The sequence below is a fragment of the Chelonoidis abingdonii genome, chromosome 6 (genome assembly GCF_003597395.2).
Source record: "Chelonoidis abingdonii isolate Lonesome George chromosome 6, CheloAbing_2.0, whole genome shotgun sequence".
NCBI classification, from domain to species: Eukaryota; Metazoa; Chordata; order Testudines; family Testudinidae; genus Chelonoidis; species Chelonoidis abingdonii.
The window spans coordinates 47,713,846-47,736,017 of record NC_133774.1 but is presented as its reverse complement, the minus strand read 5'-3'; the positions used below and the strand labels follow the sequence as shown (position 1 = coordinate 47,736,017).

Genomic DNA, 22,172 nt, shown 5'->3' with positions numbered 1-22,172 from the left:
AAATATTATGGTGAGTGAGACTGGTTATATGCCACTCTTATGGTAGTTTCTGAATACAGATGCAATGAGGAAAATGATGTACTATCTAGTCTCTTGTCCTGGCCCTCTTCATCTCATGTATCCATTAATGCCATCTCCCCTACTCTGGCCCTAACAAATGCAACGTCTGTCCTTTCGAAACATTGCTGCAGAACCCTTTTTCCTGGCTCATCACTTCAACGATTTCCTCATTTGAATTCTTCCATGGCTCCCCCTTCTGCATTTCTTTAAAAAACAAGCAAACAAAACCCTTACTCATCTTCACTTTTTAAGGCTCTTGATCTGTCAATTCTTGTATAATGTCAAGATGATAACCTCTAATTCTGCCCCACCAATAATGCCAGCCTTCATTGCCCATCTCTCAAATTTTCTAGGAAGCATTCTTCTCCTTGCTCATGTCCTGATCCTTATGCGTGGGAAGAAGCACCATCTCAAGCTGCTCACCTCCCTGGACTCTGCAATCCCTCATTTCTAAAGAGGGGGAGGGTGTCAAGAGAGGGGATAAAATCAAAATCACAACACATTGCAAATTCATACCAACTACACTACTAATCTAACTAAGAACAAGATACACCTAATAATAGTAGAAGAAAGGGTGTGGCAGACCAGGCAATAGAACCAGGGTCTGCAAAGTCTCAGGTTAGCTAGCACCCAAACCCATGATGCTTCAGGGGCTGGAAGGAGATGAGGAGCAGTGCAGAGTGTTGGCTGCTAACACACACACTCAGGCCTGAATACTCAGTGCCACAAGGTAGTATGCATGTTGTTAGCAAGTTTTGGCCATTGGGACGAGTTCCAGCAAAAGTGTGGAGTGTGCAGCCACCTCCCAAGGGCAAGGCTCTGTGCAGACAATCACCTCAGAGAACCAAAGGTACAAATGAGTAGCACTGCAAAGCAGAACACACACATCTTACTCTATTTCTAGTTAATTGTGATGAATGAGGCACTTCCTAGTAAATATAAATATCTAAAGTTCTACAACATTAAAATATATAACTACTAGTAAGTTACTTTCTTACCAGATTAATCCAATATTGAATTGTACTGCTTCCGCCATAGCATTAATCACTTCACTTATTGTTTAGAATTCAGCAGTCTAGACAGCTTGAGATAAGACAAAAGTAGGGTCACCTTGGCTAGCCACTAGGCTGTGTGTGTTGAATTTCACATGGTGACAACATGGCTACACAGAGTAACACAGATAAAAGACTGTTGATTTTTCTCATAGACATTTTGGGCCAAATCTGGCTTACCTTACTCAGACGAGTTGTCCCAGTGAAGTCAATGGGATGACTCGTGGGTAAAACAAGCAGTACTTTGCTCTATATCTGATTTTCATGTCACTGCATAGTTTGAACAATTTTTGTTAAGCTTTAGAATCCTTGGGTCCTTCTTTTTCAGTATATTTACTTTAAAGTAACTTTTTTTCATCTGCAGCACAGTATGGCATAGTTAGTGATTGATTGCTAGGGTAAATATGTGCAAATTATAGAGGAGAGTGGCTAGATGACCTATGTTACTTGCTATATAATCTTTAAACTGATAATAAGCAGTATAAGGTAACACTGACAAATTCTTTCCTTTCCTATAAATTAATTATTTAATGTAAGAAGTATTCATTAAGTTCCACCTATATTGACCCGTGGGTGTGTCATATTGCAAATATATACATTTCCTAAGCTATCAATTTAGTTTTTATATTACTATCTAACAAGGGCCCCAAACCTACAGCTCTTTTCACGTGAGTAGTCCTAACACAGGCTATTTACCCTGTTGAAATTGGTAAATATACTTGTATGACTTAGGATAACTCACATGAGTAAGAATTGCAACCTGGGGCCCAAATTTTATTTCTTTTGTCTTACATTATCTAATTGCTTGCCGCATATTATTGTTCTTCCCAATGAAAGAATCAGGCTTAGCTCTGTTTACTTCTCCTTTAAGTGTACAGCCAGTGAATAAAGGCATATTTGTATTCATTGTGTTTGTCCCTGGTACTAATAGCTTATAAAGTTACATCTTAGACAGTGTCTCCTTATTAAAAATATTTAAGTTGGGGCTTGGTGGACCTAAAAGGCTTGGTAGTAAAATATGATGGAACCTTTCACTTCTTAGATACGAGGTGAAATCCAGCCCAATTTAGTAGTGAGCCAAAGTTGTCATCTGGTGGCTATTTTCATAGCTTTTGTAACAGGAGTTTGTGGTCTCCCTCCAGTTCCTAGTGGACAAGCATCTGCAACACAGAATCACTATCTGGGGTTCTGACTGCCGGACCCTTGCCAGCCGGGGTCCTGGCCGCAGGCCCCACTCAGCCCACTGCCGACCTAGGTGAACAGAACCCCAGACCAGCAGCGGGCTGAGCGGGCTGGCGGTGTAAGATCAACATTTTAATTTAATTTTAAATGAAGCTGCTTAAACATTTTGAAAACCTTGTTTATTTTACAATACAACAATAGTTTAGTGATATATTATATAGAATTAGAGAAAGACCTTCTAAAAACATTAAAATGTATTACCAGCACGCAAAACCTTAAATTAAAATGAATAAATGAAGTCTCGGCACACCACTTATGAAAGGTTGCTGACCCCTACTCTAGAGGGTGACCAGTTCTAGAAGACAGGTGAAACTAGAGGGACTAGGAGAACTGAGAAACTATCGGAAGTATTGGAGGAGGAAGAAAAGGGACAAAACTTAAGGATGATGTGGTCAGAGAATTTGATGGGGCTAGAAAATGTGCTCAGGTCCAGGTGGTTGCCTGGGTGGTGGTAACAATGAATTTGTTTTGACTGTTTGTTGCAAAGTGAAAACCTTTTTAAAAGAGAGAGGGAGCATTTTTAAATACCGTTTTTGCTGACCTTGACATCCTACAGACTAAACATGGCGTAACATATTCTGGTTAATGCATTATTTAATATATACCCCTGAAGCCATTATAGCAGTCCTACTCTTACTGCTCCTTGCTGTGCCTTTAAAGGTAAAGAATTTGCACAGGCCTCTGGTGCAGTGCATGAGCACGTTCTATTCCCCACACTCCTGTACAGTATTCCCCTGGGGACAAATCATGAGCTAGGTTATTGCAGCATGTTGGTCAAGAGCACTAGAAATATTTCTGCCACACTGGTGAGTGCAGCAGGCCAGTCTATCCTTTCACATGTTCATTTGATGCCAAATTGGAGTAGGAGTCAAGTAGCAAGCCACAGTTAGTTCTTTCTTAATGTAACAGTAGTGTGTAAGGGACCCAGTAAAGGGATTGGGGGTCCCATAGTGCTAGATGCTGTACACGAATCTATAACGAAAGGATTCTCCCTGTCTCAAAGATCTTAGTGTAGGTATCAGATGAGACAGCTGGCAGGGGGAGCACAAGGTCACAGTGAGGAGATTGGAAGTGTAATAAGCAGCAGTCACACCAAACCAGCTCTTTAACCATTAGAGTTGGTTGGAAAATAGTTATTTTTTCCATGGAAAGTTTTGACAACTAAAATATTTCCCTCAGACTTTTGTGAATTAAATTTTGAGTTTTTGTTGGAATATTGAAAACCTGAAACATTTGAGTTCAAAATAGTGCTGCTGTGCCTCACTGGAACTGTAGTTTGCTTTATGCTCTCATTCTCTTCTATGGACTGGGCTCTCGCTACATGTCCCATGATATGCCACTTTTTCCACTCTTGGGGAGGGGAAGAATTGCCCATAGGAGTCCCTGGCTATATTGCATCATGGGAAGTATAGCCTAGCCCAGCCCAGCCCAGCCTAGAGAAGCGAATGGAAGCTTAAGGCACCCAAACTGTAACACTCATAAGGAACAGTGATTCCATTTTAAATTTTGGCTTAAATATTTCAATCTCCCGTTAAAAGCAAACACTTTTCACAAAAAATTGAGTTCAGTCAAAAATCCAGTTTTCTGTTGGAAAAACAGTTTCAGCAGAATATTTTCAACCAGCCCAGTTAGCTGCTGTTAAATGTCTTTTAGGCATTTTGGCAGCAGTGAATTTTTAAGAAGAGTTTTCAACTAGTCTCCCCTCCTCTGTTGTAATGCTTAGCAGTAGCTGACTCTTGTGTGCATGCATGGTCTAGGCCTTCCCCCTGTTGGGGGTAAGATTCCATCTCTTGCTCAGTGTATTGCTTAAAACTTTTGCACAAGAACATCCCTTGTACCCAGGCTCTTGCTTGCTTTTTCAGAATTTGAACTATAATGAGTAGGAACAGGGCCGGCTCGAGGCCCCAGCACGCCAAGCACGTGCTTGGGGCGGCATGCCACGGGGGGCGCTTTGCCAGTCGCCGGGAGGGCAGCAGGCGGCTCCGGTGGTCCCGCAGCTCCCGTGGAGCATCCGCAGGCACAGTCTGCGGGAGATCCACCGGAGCCACAGGATCGGCGAGCTTGGGGTGGCGAAATGGCTAGAGCTGGCCCTGAGTAGGAACAGAATGTTAACAGCTTACTTGTTTACAATTTCAGGCAAAAGGATTTACATATAGAGAATTAAAAAAAAATAGACCCAAAATCTGGGGGACGTAAGGGGCAGTGTTAATTACAGGTTGCTGAATCCCTATAAGTCTATCTAGCTTCTATAAGGTGAGATTGAAGGGTGTGGTTGTGGTGGTTGTTGAAGTACCCTGCATGAGACTGTAAGATTAAGCAGATTCATTTTATGATTTCTTTTATCCTTTCTTCCACTATGTGACTGTTGAGAAACTGAAGGCAAAATTCTTAACTGATGTAAAGTTTTATTGTTAGTAACAGACAAGCATTGTCAGCACTTAACAAATTTAAAAAATGGGTTTTTATGATTAACATTTTCAATTTTAGGACAAACAGAACAAATAATTCACATATATTTCCATTCACATTTTGAAAAATTATTAAATCTCCTGGGAAAAGTGTGGGAGGGCAGACTAGGAAATACTGGAACTGTATTAATAGGCTTTTAGCACTTCTCAGGTTAAATTATTCACTGACATGGTTTAGCAAGATAAAGAGATGACAGTGCACTAGCTAAAATACTTTTCTAACAGAATGCCCCCTATTGCATTCATATTAACTAGAGTTTCCTAATGTGAATCTATACCAGGAGTCAGCAACCTTTCAGAAGTGGTGTGCCGAGTCTTCATTTATTCACTCTGATGTAAGGTTTTGCATGCCAGTAATACATTTTAATGTTTTTAGAAGGTCTCTTTCTATGTCTATAATATATAACTAAACTATTGTTGTATGTAAAGTAAATAAGGTTTTTTAAATGTTTAAGAAGCTTCATTTAAAATTAAATTAAAATGCAGATCTCCCTGTACCGGTGGCCAGGACTCGGGCAGGGTGAGTGCCACTGAACATCAGCTCGCGTGTCGCCTTCAGCATGTATGCCATAAGTTGCCTCCCCTGATCTATACTATGTCAGATCAGAGCTTTTATTTTAGCTGTGTTTTTTGGATGTTTCACAGCTGTATTAACCGTATCATGTGCATCTGAAGTACAGTCTAAATTGAGTTCAGCCTCAGTGGGCAGGAGTAATGGCAGTGAACCATGATCTCCCATTCACATGCATGGGCTGGTGGATCTGAACTGGTTGGTCCACTGACAAAGCACATAACCTGCTTCAGCCATATCCCCGTTACCATCTGTGCTCCAGCCAAGCTGGGCTGTCATGGAGCTTTGCTGCAAGGTATGCAGCATTCTAAGGAATCATCTTGCATGGCCTCATTGTTTCCTGGTCTCCCCGGGCCATGGGTTCACTACATTTTATTGCATTTTTTACTTTGCTCTGTCATAGCAGCTAGGGAAGAGAAGGGTACAGGATTTTACCCTCTGTATTTTTGTGGCTTAGCTATAGGTTGTGTAATATACCTGCAAGTATGATTGCATGATTAATAGTTGACAAAAGTAATCTGAACTGATTACTAATTATAATATCTAATGTAGTTGTAAATGCATAACCTTCTTCTTGATCTTATGAATTGTACCTTGTGATTATAATAGGTGACAATGTTCATTATGGTCAATATGTATAACTTAGCATAACTCTTCGTGGTAACCTGTTTTCCATGAATTCTGAGCCAGATTCTCTGTTTTTGCTGAGCGGTGTTCAGCAAAGGAATGGAAGAGGATGTGCACCAAAGCTGACTTTCAGATACCTTTTTGTGTCTTCCTATATTCTCTGGATGACCAAGAGTCAGTTCAGCCACCAGCATAAATTAGAGTAGTCTTGAGGCTGCTCTAACTCATGCTAATCTGCAACAGCCAGGAGTAGCTGAAATGCAGCACAGTCCAGTCAAACCCTTGCTTTGCCTGAACCAAGGTCTGCTATTCTGGCAGCTCTTTGTTGACTCGGGCACCTTCTTATGTGATCTTGTGGGATTTATGTCTATCCTCGTTGTGTTGTGAGAGCAGAACAGAGAATCTGCCCTTCTACAGATGAAGAATGAACAATTTTCTGCCTGCAGCAGAATTTTGTTGCCAATCGTGGGAAATTAATTTTCTCTCATTTTTCTGTTCTTACATAGCAAAAATGAAATCATGCTGGACAATAAGAATTTATTTCTAGTCTGTTATTCTGGGTTTGTCTCGTGTAATTGAGCGCACCAGTGGCAAAACTCCTATTGATTTCAGTGGGGCCGGGATGTCACCCTGAATATTTGCTTCTCAATCCCATTGAGAGAGTGATGTTGCACCACTGTAAAACTGGTGTGACAGAGTGGACAATCAGGCCTGCTATGTTGTATACAACACCAATTCTTTCTTGTAGCTACTTCAAGATAACACCAGTTGTTGGAACACCTGCTTATTGGCTATTGATGCTTATGGATTGGAGCAATATTCACCTTCAATCATGGAAGCTCCATGTGGGTGCTGTTAAATTCATTCCTGCTTTTGCTGCTGATGCTCATCTAGCTTTCATGGTGGATTTCACTGAATCTTTATTTTTTTGCCATGTGATACCTAGTGACCTGCAGTCTAAGTGTGCGTTATTTTTCAAAGCACTTTGACTTGTTTTTCCTTCCTGAACTTTGAATTGAAACTATGTAGAATGCACCTCGGGAAGCCTGTGCCTTTCACAAACCTCTGATTGACGAGCATTTGGAAATTAGAGTGCATATAAAATATTTTTGAAGGAGCTAGTCAGTTCACTGTCTTGTGGTAAGTAAACCCAGGTGCACATACAGGAATAAGTTTAAGATTATTTTATTCTAAGATCCAGCAAACTCTCTGCTTCATACAGTGTTGGGTTTTTGCCTGCTTTTGATCCTACTTGCAGCACTGGGATTCACTGGCAGTAGCTATCTGGTGGCTTAAAGCAACAAGTGTTACATCAAGAATTTTTTTCAGAGCTGAGGTCCTGTCTTCCTGGTGCAACTTTTTGCTCGTGGTTAATGGCAGGTGCAAATCCTACTACAGATCAAATACTAAAATATTTTAGTGGTAGGCTTTTTATCCAAAACTAATTGTGGACACATCTGCATTCACACAAAAAGTGTCCGGGTGGAAGCTGTATAAAAATAAGGTGTTTAATATACATTATTAAAATTATATTTAATAATAAGGCTAATGTAGTAATTAAATGGGTCTGTTTTAAATTGTAGAGTCTGATGCTGTTTTTGAAAGCAAGAAGTCTAATTTTTTTAGTTCTATTAGTTTAAGTTTGTACGATGAAGAGAATTATGTTGTATATTTAATATGGGCTGATGTCTTCCCTGTTTTGCAGGTTTTACTGATCTTTGCTAAAGAAGACAACCAAAGTGATGGGTTCTGGTGGGCTTGTGATAGAGCTGGATACAGGTGCAATTTTGCCAGAACACCAGAGTCAGCGCTTGAATGTTTTCTTGATAAGCACCATGAAATAATTGTCATAGATCACAGGCATGCCAGATACTTTGATGCAGAAGCAATCTGCAGGTAACTTAATGGACGTTGTGCTTCTACTGAATGTCACAATGCATTGCAGAATACCACATCGAATGGGCATAGCAAAATCAAGACACAATAACACACAGAAAACAAGTTTGGAGACTGAGAACAGGGATTGCAGTGCTTCATCACAAAAGAAAAAATAAAAACTGCAATAGAAATAATTACATTTAGTACATGAAGACACCTATTGTCAATAGGGCTGACACATGACCAATAATGTCATCATTTTTGGCTGACAGCTTCCATAGGATCTTGAACCAGAGCTACCATAAAATCCTTCCACAGTGTGTGGTCATCACTTTTAGACTTACTCCTCTAGGCAATTAATCCTGCATCAACAGTTGGAGCAGCAGGGACTAATGGAACACTGTCATTTGCCCCCGGGTCTGCCACACTTCACTGATGGCACGTTAGTGAAGTTCATGTCATCCTTTGCATGTGTGTGGTACTCTGTGTCAAAACAGCTGCTTCTAAGTTTACAACCATTTCTCATTAGGATTCTGGGGAAGGTATCTTTGCAACTGTTTTATTTATTTTACACGGCATGACATGCTCTGCGGTTTTTCATCAGACCATAATGGGGACATTTTGGCATGCTTATCCTGAATAGTATTTTACCATTCAGACAGTTTCATTTATTTCAGTAAAACTACTCACAGAGTAAGTGATTACCTGGTGGAAGTAAGGCATGGGTGGTATAAGGCTAGCCTCTAGCCCTGCCCCTTCCATGCCCCCCAACCCCCACCAGAGCCCAGTGCTTTCTACTGCAGTCACTGGCCGTACCCCAGGCTAGTGCCCCCAGCCCCTGGAGCGCTGGGACCACTGCACTAGGGGAGCTGCACTGTGTGAAGCAGGATGGAGTCTGGGGGCAGAGCATGGGTGAGGCCACACCTGGCTGTCTAAGATACCCACTGCCCATGAAGTAAAGGTTTCTGAATCTGGTCTAATGTTAATGTGTTTTTTTAAAAAAATAAATAAAAAGAGGACCCTTTATTACTCACATATGGAGGGAAAGCCATTCCATGTTTGACAATCAATCATATAATTCCTGTGTCTCAACAGGATGCACCTAATGGTTGTTAGACCTGTAGTAAAAGGTCTGTTTTTTTTAATGGTTCACATATGGTACACTTTATGGAAAGTAGAGCTGGTCTAACAGATTATCCTGTACCTATCCCTATAAAAACAGGCTTGTTCCCTTCAGTACCTTTTCTAGTGTTCAGTCAACTTTCTGAAGTCCTAAGCAATGGGGCTTCCACCACTTTCCTTCTGAAACTATATTTCACAGTCTAACACCACAATTTTCCTAATATTCAGCCTACACTTTTCCCTCTTTACCTTTACTCCTAGTTTCTACTATTCCTTTTTTACCATCATTCCTAATTGTACCTTCTTATGCCATGTTAAATAATTACTCTTTCTCTGGTGTTTAACCCTTCAGGTATTGGTAAACTGTGATTGTCCACCCTTCTAATTGTTGCTTAACCAAGCTATGTGTGTAGTTTTAGCTTTCCTCACAATTTAGTTGTCTTATTATTATTTTATTTTTGTGCTCTTCTCCGACAAACATCCGATTTGTCAATGTGTCCCTGATAAATTGATGTCACATCTTCTTCTGGGAACAAATCCATCATGATAGATGGGTTTGAGGATTTGCAGAAGGGGCAGGCACTAGAGATCCCATGAATCCTTAGTCTTTGAGGGGAAAAGCATGTTCTGTCTGCAGGGATCCAGGGTCGTGGCAGTTGAGGGCTGGCCTCTCTTAGTGCTCTGTACTTTCCTCCCACCATGCAGAACAGCTCCTCGTAGGAGCTGTGCTGCCATTAACCATACCTTTCAGACCTCTGCCCTATACCACCGATAGGAGTAGGAGATGTAGATGTGAGTTAATGCTTCATTTTCTAATCTTCCACCAAGATCTCTTTTTTTTGGCAGCCAACTAATGGAAGTGGGGAGTATGCCATGTAGCAAGGGTGGGCAAACTTTTTGACCCAAGGGCCACATGTGGATATGGAAGTTGTGTGTTGGGACATGAATGCTCTCAAAATTGGGGGTGAAAGTGCGGGGGGAGGAGAAGGGCTCCAGCTGGGGGTATGGCTCAGGGGTGGGGCTGGGGATGAGAGGGGTGCAGGAGGGTGCTCCGGGCTGGGACTGAGGGGTTCAGAGGGAGGGAGGGGTATCAGGGCTGGGGTGTGGGAGGGGGTCAAGGGTGCAGGCTCTGGGCAGCACTTACCTCAAGCAGCAACCTGAAGCAGCGGCATGTCTCCCCTCTGGCTCCTACGTGGAGGCATGGCCAGGTGGCTCTATGAGCTGCCTGTGTAGCCAATGGGAGCTGCAGGGGTGGCACTTGGGGTGGGGGCAGCATGTGAAGTCCCATGACAAGCCCCAGACCCCATTCCCCGACTGGAGCACTGGAGTGGGGCAAGCCCCAGACCCTGCTCCCTGGTGGGAGCTCGAGACCCAGATTAAAACATCTGGGGGACCAGCTGTGGCCCTTGGGTCATATAGTTTGCCTACCCTTCTCATATAGACTGACTGCTCCCCCTTCAAGCCCACCATACAATCCACACATCCACGGAATCCAAACCAAATTAAATTGGTGAGAAGGGGCTTCTCCAGGTTCCCTTGATTTGGACAGATGCAGCCTCCTGCTCTCCCACGCTTTGGGGCCTTTGGCCCAGAATTGAGGGAATGTGAACTTAGTATCCTTAAACACCCAAAAATCAAGTGGATAAAGTGCAAAAAATGTTTTTGGGTATCCTCTATCATTTTCCAGACTTGACCTTATAGAATCTTCTCTGAGGCTTTTTTCATTTTCTATTATATAGAAGGTGAAGAAATTTCAAAGTTGTCAAAAAGCATGGTGATATAGTGTGACACAGGACTTGTCTCCTTTCAGGTCAATTCGTGCTACAAAGCCATCAGAACACACTGTGATACTTGCTGTTGTTCCCCGCATGTAGGTATTTCTTTATATTTTTGTGAAAGTTTTGTTCTGTTCAAGAAAATGTTTATTATATACAACCAGTAATAATGTTTGCCTGATGATGGGCAGTCTCATAGGCCACAAGCTACTATTTGTAGCTTGTGTGGACTATATTATCACTAGAAGTATTTGTTTTTACATGAAGAGGAAAAGATCAGTGATGTCTTCTTGTGGTAGGTTTATTTATTCTATCTGATTGCAGACAAAACTATAACTTATTGCATTTTCTCACTGAAGAGAGTCATATATAAATATCAGAAAAATATAGAAAGCTACGATGGAAATTTTAGAAAGAATATTGTAGCCAATAACATATTGGGGTTATGTGGGGTAGGGTGGAGTAGGGAGAGACTAAAAAATATAAATATAAGAAAACAGTAACTTGATAGAAGGCAGGTCCCACATTCACTGGAATTTCCTGAAGTCTTAACTCTGCTTTTACTCTTTGCTCTGTTTTTTACACCGTTTACTCAGACAAAATTCCCACTGACTTCAATTGAGAGTGTCGCTTTTGTAAAGACTGAGGGCTTCTTCCTGTAAGTGGTTCTCAACCAAGGAGCGGCAAGCAGGTTTCAGGGGGTCTAAGCATGGCTGGCATCAGACTTTCTAGGGCCCAGGGCAGAAAGCCAAACCCTGCCAGATGGAACAGCAGCTGGGGACCCCGAGCCCCACCACAAAGGGCTGAAGCTGAAACCTGAACAACTTAGTTTTGTGGTGCCCCCTGTGGTATGGGGGCCCAGCAGGGCCAGCTCCAGGCCCCAGCGCGCCAAGCGTGTGCTTGGAGCAGTATGCTGCGGGGGGCGCTCTGCCTGTTGCCAGGAGGGCGGCAGGCGGCTCCGGTGGACCTCCTGCAGGCGTCCCTGCGGAGGGTCCGCTGGCCGTGGCTCCGGTGGAGCATCCGCAGGCACACCTGCAGGAGGTCCACCGGAGCCGTGGGACCAGCGGACCCTCTACAGGGATGCCTGCGGGAGGTCCACTGGAGCCGCGGGACCGGCGAGCGGCAGAGCGCCCCCCGCGGCGTGCCGCCATGCTTGGGGTGGCGAAATGGCTAGAGCCGGCCCTGGGGCCCAGGCAATTGCCCTCTTTGCTACCCCCTAATGGCGGCTGTGGCTTTTATATGCAGAAAACAGCTGTTGTGGCACAGGTGGGCAGTGGAATTTTTATACCATGTTGAGGGGGCCTCAAAGAAAAAGATCGAGAACTGCTGCTGTAAGGCATTTGATTAACTCCTGTAAGTGCTAAACAAGCTCAGCTGTCACAGAAATCAGAATGCTCATAGGGAATTAAGGGCATACAGCACCTCACAGAATTCTTTCCGCAGAATTGGACTTAGGATTTGACTTGTTATGAGGAACACAACTAATATTAGTTATCAGCTTGAAGGGAAAAAGAGAGAGGAGTACTAACAAAAATAAGGAACAGAACAATAATGAAGAGCCCATGAAATCTCTTAGAGCTCAATGAAAAGTTCTAGAGATGCATACAAATTATATCACGTTATTATTCCAAGGCAGTCTTGTCAAATCTAATCATGGCTCTGCATACTGTATAACTAAAGGAAATAGCGAGGTCATTTTTGCCACCTAGTTTTGTTTGTTTTCTAGTTGTGTGACCAGGTAATCATAACAAAATAAAATATAAAAGATGTATTGTTCAATTTCACTCTTTATTCAATAACTAACTTTAGTTTTTGTTTCCTCTGTGTATCCTCCTATCCTCTTTATATTAGCTTGCTTTGTAAAAACCCTCTCTCTATCGGAAAAGAGCCAGCACTTCTCTTGAACATCTAGCAGGCTTGCTGCAATAGTGATGAAAAAAATATAGTAACTGCCTCTAATATCTGTCATGATATCCTACAGTTAGTATATTGCTCTAGGTATCTAAACATACACATCGGGAAGAGCGACATCTGCAAAAGGATTACATGATATATACTGTGATTATATTTTGTGCCACGTTATTCTTCCTACAGCCTCTTTAGATAACTGTCAAGTTATCATTTTGGATGATATGTTTTGCTTTTCTGTAGATCTGCTGACCAAGAAGAGACCTCTGTTCTTCCCCTTCTCCGTGCGGGCTTTGATAGGGTATGTAATTTACTAAAGAATCAGGGTAATTTCTACAAACACTTCAATTTTTTTATAACTAAAAATGAGTTTATGAATTATTCATATAAAGCACAAGTTTGCTTGTATCATGTTAACTACACTGTAGCAATGAGAAAATAATTTAATCAAACACTGTTTGTGTTTAACTGGAATTGGCTAAGTATACACCATAAGAAAAACATATAGACCTGCCCAGTGCTTCCACAAGGAGCAGTAATGTTGGCATATGAATTCCTGTTGGCCTGGGCACAATTCCCCATGACAGGTGGCAGGATAAATATTGTGCAGATGGGTGTCCTTTGTTGCTCCTGGGGTTTGTACGTGTTGCTTGTCACAGCATGTACTCTAGCAATCAGGAGAGCTGTTCTTCCCTCTAGCTGGCAGCCCATACCTACCTGGGGCAAATGGGGCCTAATCCAACTCCAACTGAAATCAAAAGGCATCTTTCCATTATTTTCAGTACCGATTGAATCAGGTTGGTTGTGTGATATTGACACATTGGCCTGCAAGCTCTCCTGGTGCTCTGGGTATTAGATTCTGCCATGCTGCTTGCACAAAGGGAGGATGAAAAAGGTGTCTGTCTTCTTGCTCTCCATGGCACCTGTGTAGCTGAGAACTGAGAAAGTAGCCTTGTAAAGAGAGAGATGATAATCCAATAGCTAGGGTACTAGTCTGATTCTGAGACGCAGGTTCAATTCCCTGCTCTACCATAGACGACTTATGTGACTTTGGCAAGGCTCTAAGTCTTTTTGTACCTCAGTCCCCATCCGTAAAATGGGAATATAGTACTTCCCTATCTCACAGGAGTGTAGTGAGGCTAAATGCATTAAACACTGAGGTGCTCACACGCTCTGGTAATGGGAGGAGTGGGGGCATATAAATACTTAAGACAGATAGATGTCAGCCCATACATTTGCAGATTTAATTTTCTTTTTAGTTTAGTGTATTGTAAAAAAAAAAAAAAAAAAAAGTTCTTTAATTCTTTGTCACATTCTTTACTATAAAAATTTTTTGTTTCAAGTTTTCCTTTTCTCCTAATGCCTAGTATTTTGTCCAAAGATTTCAGGCCTATATGCTCTGTAGGCTAGATTGTAACTTCATGTGCAGTCCTAAGCAAGGGTGGTGCATAACCACCCTAGAAGTAGCTGCAGGAGGCACTCTGTGTGACTCTGATACATAGCTCTCAGTCATCATTCCCTGCCTGTGCTGGCCTTATACCAGCAGCAATCTGACCCTCCATGCATACTAGTTCAGCTGTACTGGATAGTGAAAAGGGAGGACTGATCCAAAGCCTTACCTGTTCTCTCCCACTGCCCCAGGCAGGAGAGCAAGTGTCTGCATTCACTTTCTCTTGCATGGCCAGACCAAAGGTAGGGGGGTTCAGGAAGGCTTCTTAAAACAGATGGGAAGGAGAATTTGAAATGAAGCAAGGAATGATTTCCTTTGACTAATTTTCTGAAAGATTATTGTCATCATAAGTGTTTCGTGATCCTCTGCTTTTTAGAAATGAATTAGATACTGCTCCATGATCATTTAATATAATCCATTAGCCAATTGTCATCACCATTGAATGTTGAACATCATTTTCTCCTCATCACCCTAATTATTTGTAATGCTTTAATCAGTACGTCAGCATGATTTTATTGATTAGTACCAACTCCCAAAATAACTTAAGACTAGATCCCACTCAATATCTTCCTGACGTAGTTTGTTGCCATTATGACCCTTCTTATTTATCTACATTGTTTTCAAGTTCCAGAACATGTCAAATATCAGAGTCTACTTTTGCCCTTCACAAGCAGAAGGGGAGCATAGCATTTTTTCATGCTTGAATGGGTATCCACAGGCTCCATATCCATTCAAGGGAGAAAAGATCAGCATTGTGCACACACACAGGCTGAGATTTTTATCAGCAACAGAATGAAATCAATTTTTGGAAAAACAGATTCATTTTACTCAAATTATTTGTATCTCACTTTACTATTTCCCTTTTTGATAGCTTTATTTTATCATATCACTATTCATTATGATGTTGGCGTATAGCACCTACCTTTTACCTACCCGTCCTTAATTTTTTTTCTTGGAAAAACATGACTTGACAGTTTTGTGTACCTCACTGCTAGTTCTGGTGGTTTTGTCTGGATTTTTTGCACGTGTAAATTTTAAAAAATTAATGAAGGGTTTAATCCTACACACAGTAAAGCTATTGAAAACGATACTGAACTCCTTTGTAAAATGCTTTGAGATCTACTGATGAAAAGCTTCATATAAGAGGTAGGTGTTTGTTGTATTATTATTACTGGAGTTTTGTTGTTGACTTACTTGGATTCTGGACTGGGCTCAAAGGCTTATTGAAGGCTGGTTTAATCTCTTCTTGGAATTGTTTTGTCAGCTAATCAATAGATTTTTCTACAGTGCAGTATATTAGATCTATGTCCTGTAGCAGTGAGTATTTCTGGATGTTTGCTTAAGAGTTTTTTGTATCTTTGTCATTTAAGTGACCTTTAGAATATCTTTATTGATCCTGTGAAATTCTGAATCACTGCCTTTGGGATTTGGTTTTGATAGATTCTGTGATCAGTTCCTTTAAGATGAGTAATTTTGTTCATCATCTAGTGCATAACTGCTGCAGTGACAGAATCTTCTGGACTGTATGCAGGAACAGTCATGTTTTAGGAGTTATTTCTGTTCATTGTTTCATAAAGTGGGCGGGAACCTTTTTCATATGCCATAGACTGATTAAAACCAAGTCACCTAAACCTATTGCTTTCCAATTCTTGCTTCTTGGGGTGAAACACTTCCAGAAGATCTTCTGAAGTCTTTTTTTTTTCCTGAATATTTTTTAAATTAAGTGGCTTTCAGTGTTCATGTTGGTGTAATAAATGTTTGTGCTGTATTGACTATATTATTGAATTAATTGCACAAATCTACTACACATCCATAAGAGAACAGAATATCTCTTTCCCCACATGGGTGTCCATTTCTGGATCTGTCAGTTCTTTTCATCAGTGCTGAACTGATTTTTCTTCTGCAACATTGTATCCTCATGTGATAATACTGTACAGACTGAGTCTTACTTCTGCAAAGGGTAAATTGTTCTTTTGGTTACACTATGTAGGTATTCAATAGTGGTATTAAAATATTCATACAACTCTCAACATGGTGCCATTTAACGAGTTTTTAAAACATTATGAAATGAACACAGCTGTACCACTAGCAGATTTTTAAAGCCCAAAATCTGTGAGAGGAAACTGACTTTACTGCTGGCAGCTTGAGATGAACATTCATATAGTGACACATCACTGTTTTTGTAGAAAAAGAGGGTATGTGGCATAGTACTAATGCTGTACAGCTTCCTCTAAAAAGGACCTTTGATGTTCTTCAAAGGATTGGCTGCTGGCTTTCAATCCAGCTGTCCTTCCACAAAACTAACAACGTTAGAGAGCTGTTCTTTGTGGAGAACACAATAAAATCTGTGCAGGCGTTTATAAAGTGGTTGTTTCAGAGCTTCCCCTACAGTTTTACTAGTCAGCAGTTCACTATAACTGAAGTCAAAAAGCCAGATTCTTCTCCCCTTATAGTCAATGGCAAAACTCTCTAGACTTCAGTGGGAGCAGGACTGGATGCTATATTTGCCAGAGAGTGGGAGGAAGAAACAAAACCATTTTTACTTCTGGAGTGTACAGATATTACCATTTGCTGTCCACTTTTTCTTGACCACTGTCAGTGTGCTTAGTACTTCAAACATCCTTTATAAGCCAGGTTCTACCATCTGTACTCAAGCTGAGGAGTCCCTTTGACTTCAGTGAAACCAGACATAGACTAAGCTTCCTACTCCTTGTCAGTTTTGGACCATCATAGATTAATTTTGGTATTAATATGAATGTTGTACATGTTTCTCAGGAATTCCTTTTCTTTTAGAATTAAGTGATGGACATGTAATATGAAAAGTCCTTGCAATATAGGTTCTGGATCAAGTTTTTGTTTTTTATAATTATCTATTTAGCTGGCTTCCTAAAACCAAACAAGAAAATGTGCAGTTACTTAGCATATTACCTCACTTGCTTTGTACATTACTTGACAATTAGAAAATCAATACAGTGGAAAAGATTGTTATAGCCTTAGCCACAAAGGGTACAAATAAGGGTTTGAAAGATTAGTGCTTTAGCAACAGAAGTATAAATAAAGGTTTTAAAGTAATCAGACCTATTTCATGTACTGTCTCTGATTCTTTTCCAGAGATTTATGGAGAATAGCAGCATAATTGCTTGTTACAATGAATTGATTCAAATAGAACATGGGGAGGTGCAGTCACAGTTCAAACTACGGTATGTAGAAGCACAAAAAAAAATGAACAAACTTTTATTGTCCAATATTCTGTGGAATTACTTGTTTGTGCATCTGCCTCCTTGTGGGTTCCATATGCTGCATTCTGTGTTCAGAAAACCTGTCAGAGGTGATTATCTGTCATCATCAGTTCTGATCAGTTTTTGTGCCCCACTTGCCTTGATATGTGGCTTATAGTGAATTTAGGCCACAGTGCAGCTCTCCTTGCTAAAGTTCCCCCTGTAGATCAGCATGAGGCCAGTTTGCATATTTATCATTCTAGCAGAAATAGTGTGACAGAGCAAGGTACAATTCAGCTGGTGGGATGGGGTTTGATATGAAATTTATCTGGTCCTGTATGCATGGTGCATACACTGTAATTTTTAAATGACATCATAAAATTTAATGAAGGTAATTTAGGTTATTATTCATCTAGTATTTACTTACTATGTGTGACATCCTGTCATAAACTCAATCTAGAGCCAAATCCTGATGCCTTTTTACTCTGTTTTTACCCATTCTTCATTTGGGCAAAACTTGTATTGATCTCAGGGGGAGTTTGTCCTCTGTAAGGAATAGGAGATTTTGTCCCATAGTGATGGTATTCCGTTACAGGCTTTGTGAGTTAATTACTGGATAAAATTGTTAAACTAGTGTTTTCAGCTAGCTGCAGAATGAGAAATTGTCTAATGACATTACTTATCAAGTGCATTTACTCAGTGAATAGCATTTAATTAGCGCTAGTCCAGAAAATTTTAAAAATATCGTTGGTTAAGACACTTTCTGGCCAATATCAGCTCTGATGTAAGTAGGCTCATCAGGAAAATAAAGCACTTGTGAACTTTTTAAAGTTGCATACTATTGGATGGTGCTTGAAAGGCCACACCAGTTACTACAGTGTGAAAGTAGAGGAATGCAGAATTCAAAATAAGTGTAATACAAAATTTAGCCTTTACCAAAAGATTAATATAGCCTATATACAGTATCTGTAGTCTGTGATAAGGCTAATGGAATATAATCTGTAATGACAGTGTAAAAGGAAACCTTTCCAGATAATTTGATGTAATTTTCAGACTACCACCTCCAAACTCAGTATGTACTATGGTAATAGAAGCCTATTGCCCAGCAGCGTGTAAAGTCAGAATCCTGCCAGAAACTCTAAATACTGAAAATAGCCTACTTAACTATTCCCAGATCAGAAATTAACTTAGTCTTTTTGCACTCTCTAGGCTTAAAACTTCCTAGGTACTTGGATCTGTCTTTTAGCACTTGTCTGGAATGTACAGGAATAAAGAAACAAAGAATTATTAAAAAGGTCAATAGGCATTATTTCATGTCAGCACATTGAACATGCCCTCATACTTCCTGTTCTGTTTTCATTTGTTTCCTTTTCCAATAATCATTACATCCTGCTTGTTTAAAGAGTACAAAAACAGGATGTTTTAATATGTAGAATTATAGCTCCCAAGGACAGAACACTATACAGCCTGAACACCTCTGCATGAACAGTATTAATAATTAATATAAGTAATTGAATTCCCAAATCCAGGGAACATGACTCATATTGATTATCACATTTTTCTGCAGCTTTATTGAAAATAAAGCCATCAGCCAAAGAAAGCTTAAAGTCCTCATTACACTTTGAAGCCAAAGTTAGTTTCTGGAGGTAATTAATCTACCAAATCTACCAATATCCTTTCACCTAGATTATTTCAAGGAACTGAGCTGTGCTCTCCCTTTCTTATTCAGTTTTCTGTAGTTTTACAAGCCACAACAAAAAAAATGAATACTAAAGCACTGCTTTTTTCATCTGCATAACTCAAAAAAAATGCCTTCAACTTAAAAAGAAATAATTTTGAGAGCAATTTGTCTTTAATCAAATAAACCTTGTTGGTATTTTCATCCACTTAATGTGAGTTGCACCTCAATATCACCTCTGAATTTGGACCACAGAGACTGCGTTAATGTAGCTCTGTTTCAAACAAGCTGGTACCTTTTCACATTCACAAGCAGGGTCTACACAGAACAGTTAGAGCCCAGCAAGTTAATAAGCTTTATAAAACATGCCCTACTGTCACACTATGCTGCACCATGTAGACAAGCTCTAAGTGGATCTAAGTTACTGTAACAAACATTACGAACCAGGGGTGGCTCCAGGCACCAGCGCGCCAAGCACATGCCTGGGGCGGCAAGCCACAGGGGGCGCTCTGCCGGTCGCCGCGAAGGTGGCAGGCAGGTTGCCTTTGGCAGCATGCCTGCAAAAAGTCCGCTGGTCCCGCGGCTTCGGTGGACCTCCCGCAGGCATGCCGCCGAATCCATGGGACCGGGAACCTCCCGCAGGGAAGCCGCCGAAGGCAGCCTGCCTGCTGTGCTTGGAGCAGCAAAATACCTAAAGCCGCCCCTGTTAGGAACCAGAAGACATGGGTGTAGTAGGGAAGCACCTAACACAAGGGTGTAAGAACATGCAAGGTAAAGCAGACTGACAGTGGACTTGAATTTACACAATTTTCTTGCTTTGTAAGGCATAAATTACATAAACTTAGTCCCCCTTAAACCTGTTTCCACCCACTTGAATATTACTGATGTGTATTTTACACCTTTCCCACACCTCTTAATTTGACTCTACCTGGTTTTAAATCCACAACTGTAACTGAGAATGATCTCAAAAAGGCATTTAATGCATGGCTGCAATATTTTTTGGTTTACTACTGTCAATGTAGACATCAGCCCCCAGAGACAGCTTCAGTTAACTTAGTGATACTCAGACCTCAGTGGTTCAGGAGCCAAATTAGTGATGAACATTATCCAAGTGTGAATTCATTGTTTCGTTTACTGTAATGTATAGTACTGTAGTCTGTATGTGTTTAATTAAAATATAGTTAGTGACAAAGTTTCTCCTCTACCTTGGTGGATCCTGTGCTTACTGGCGGATTTGCTTACCTCAGAGATTCACCATGTGAGTCAGAAAACAGCCCAGAGACCTTCCCCTCTGGTAGAGGCCACAGTCTAGGTCAGTTCCTCCTGTGTCTGATCAGGAGTTGGGAGGAACCCGGGTCCATCCTCTATTCCAGGTTCCAGCCCAGGGCCTTGTGGATTGCAGCTGTCTAGTGTGCCTCCTGGTACAGCTGTGCAACAGCTACAATTCCCTGGGTACTTCCCCATGGCCTCCTCCCAACACCTTCTTTATCCTCACCACAGGACCTTTCTCCTGGTGTCTGATAATGCTTGTACTCCTCAGTCCTCCAGCAATATGTCTTCTCACTCTCAGCCCCTAGTGCCTTTTGCTCCCAGCTCCTCACATGCACACTACAAACTGAAGTGAGGTCCTTTTTAAACTCAGATGCCCTGATTAGCCAGCCTGTCCTAATTGATTCTAGCAGTTTATTCTTAATTAGCTCCAGGTGTCCTGATTAGCCTGCCTACCTTAGTTGGTTCCAGAAAGTTCCTGCTTTTTCTAGAACTGCCCCTGTTACCTTACCCAGGGAAAAGGGATCTACTTAATCTGGGACTAATATATCTGCCTTTTAACACACTCTCCTGTAGCCATCTGGCCTGACCCTGTCACAATATATATACATACACGTATACACAATCTCACAACAAATTCCCAAGGGTACCCAGGGTTGTGGGCACCTCACTACCATTTTCCCTTAGAATGAAGAAGCTTTGTCTGTGCCTGATGAGGGTCATCTCTCTGCCTCCACCAGTCACAGGCAACACAAGCCCTGCCCTCTAGGCCTACACGGGCCCTGCACTCTCTTTACAGGCTAATGAAAGGAGCACCCCAGACTGCCCACACATCTCCATGGAGTGTCCAACCCCTATTCCACTGGACGCTTGAAGTATTCACAGAATCGCTACTTCCAAAGAAGCTGTACGGCCAAGACTACGTGTTTCACCTCAGATCACCACTCTGCTAAACACTTAGATATGTTTATAGTGAAAACAAGTAAGTTTATTTAACAAAGTAGAGAGATTCAAGGAATTGCAAGTAGAGGTATTGGAAACAGTTGATTATGTATCAAAATCATCACACATTCTAGAACCTAGACTTGCTTAACTAGATACTTTCATGTCTTACAGAGGAATACTCACCCAAAGCCCTTGAAGTGTTTTACAGACAGACTTGCTGTGAACTTCCATTCATGAGACAAGTCACACTGTCTGCTTGCCTCCTCGGTGAAAGATTCAGGATGTAAAATTTTCTCTTGAAGATTTTGCATTTTCTTCGTTAGCATTTGGCTCAGTATGCAAACAGACATCCATTGTGAGATATGCAATGCCCAATACACAGATGACCAAACAGAGAGAGAAGTGTCTGTTACATCCTGCTTGAAAGTAATCTGTCTGAGACATGTCACCTCCTGGTTACCTGCTTCAAGAAAATAATTTTCTGTACAGACACAACTTGTTTAATATTGTCTGTACATACATTTCACAGTGATTTATTATGATCAGTAGGCCACTGGCTCTTGGTAGAGACCTCACATATCATTCTTCAGGGAATTACTATGCATGTATCTGACCCAGGAGTCCCTGTAAAATTCTCTGCACCCCTCCGTGCCCACTGCCAGTTGTCACCAAGAGGTTCCTGAGTCTTATAAACCAAGACCCTTTTGTGGCAACATTTATACTGTTATGAAATACTCACACAAAAGTAAACTATCTATCTGTGTGTGCTGGCGTCATTACTGCCAGCCTCTGATTCAGAGATGTGTTTATTTCTCAGAATGGAGGATTTTTTCCCAGTAACTTAGTGTTTCTGAAGGAATTCATCATAAAACATTGAATACCTGTCAACAGCACTCACTTTGGGTAGAA

General features: G+C 41.2%; 1 protein-coding gene across 1 annotated transcript in view; it reads left to right on the top strand.

Annotated features, from left to right (window-relative positions):
- The window catches only part of PDE8B (phosphodiesterase 8B), a 172,728-nt gene that overhangs the window by 93,469 nt on the left and 57,087 nt on the right, over positions 1 to 22,172 (top strand). The window contains exons 3-6 of the mRNA XM_075066999.1: positions 7,726 to 7,916; positions 10,831 to 10,890; positions 12,947 to 13,004; positions 17,265 to 17,353. Of these exons, the coding sequence (XP_074923100.1) occupies positions 7,726 to 7,916; positions 10,831 to 10,890; positions 12,947 to 13,004; positions 17,265 to 17,353 (398 nt within the window). The remainder of the gene's footprint in view (positions 1 to 7,725; positions 7,917 to 10,830; positions 10,891 to 12,946; positions 13,005 to 17,264; positions 17,354 to 22,172) is intronic.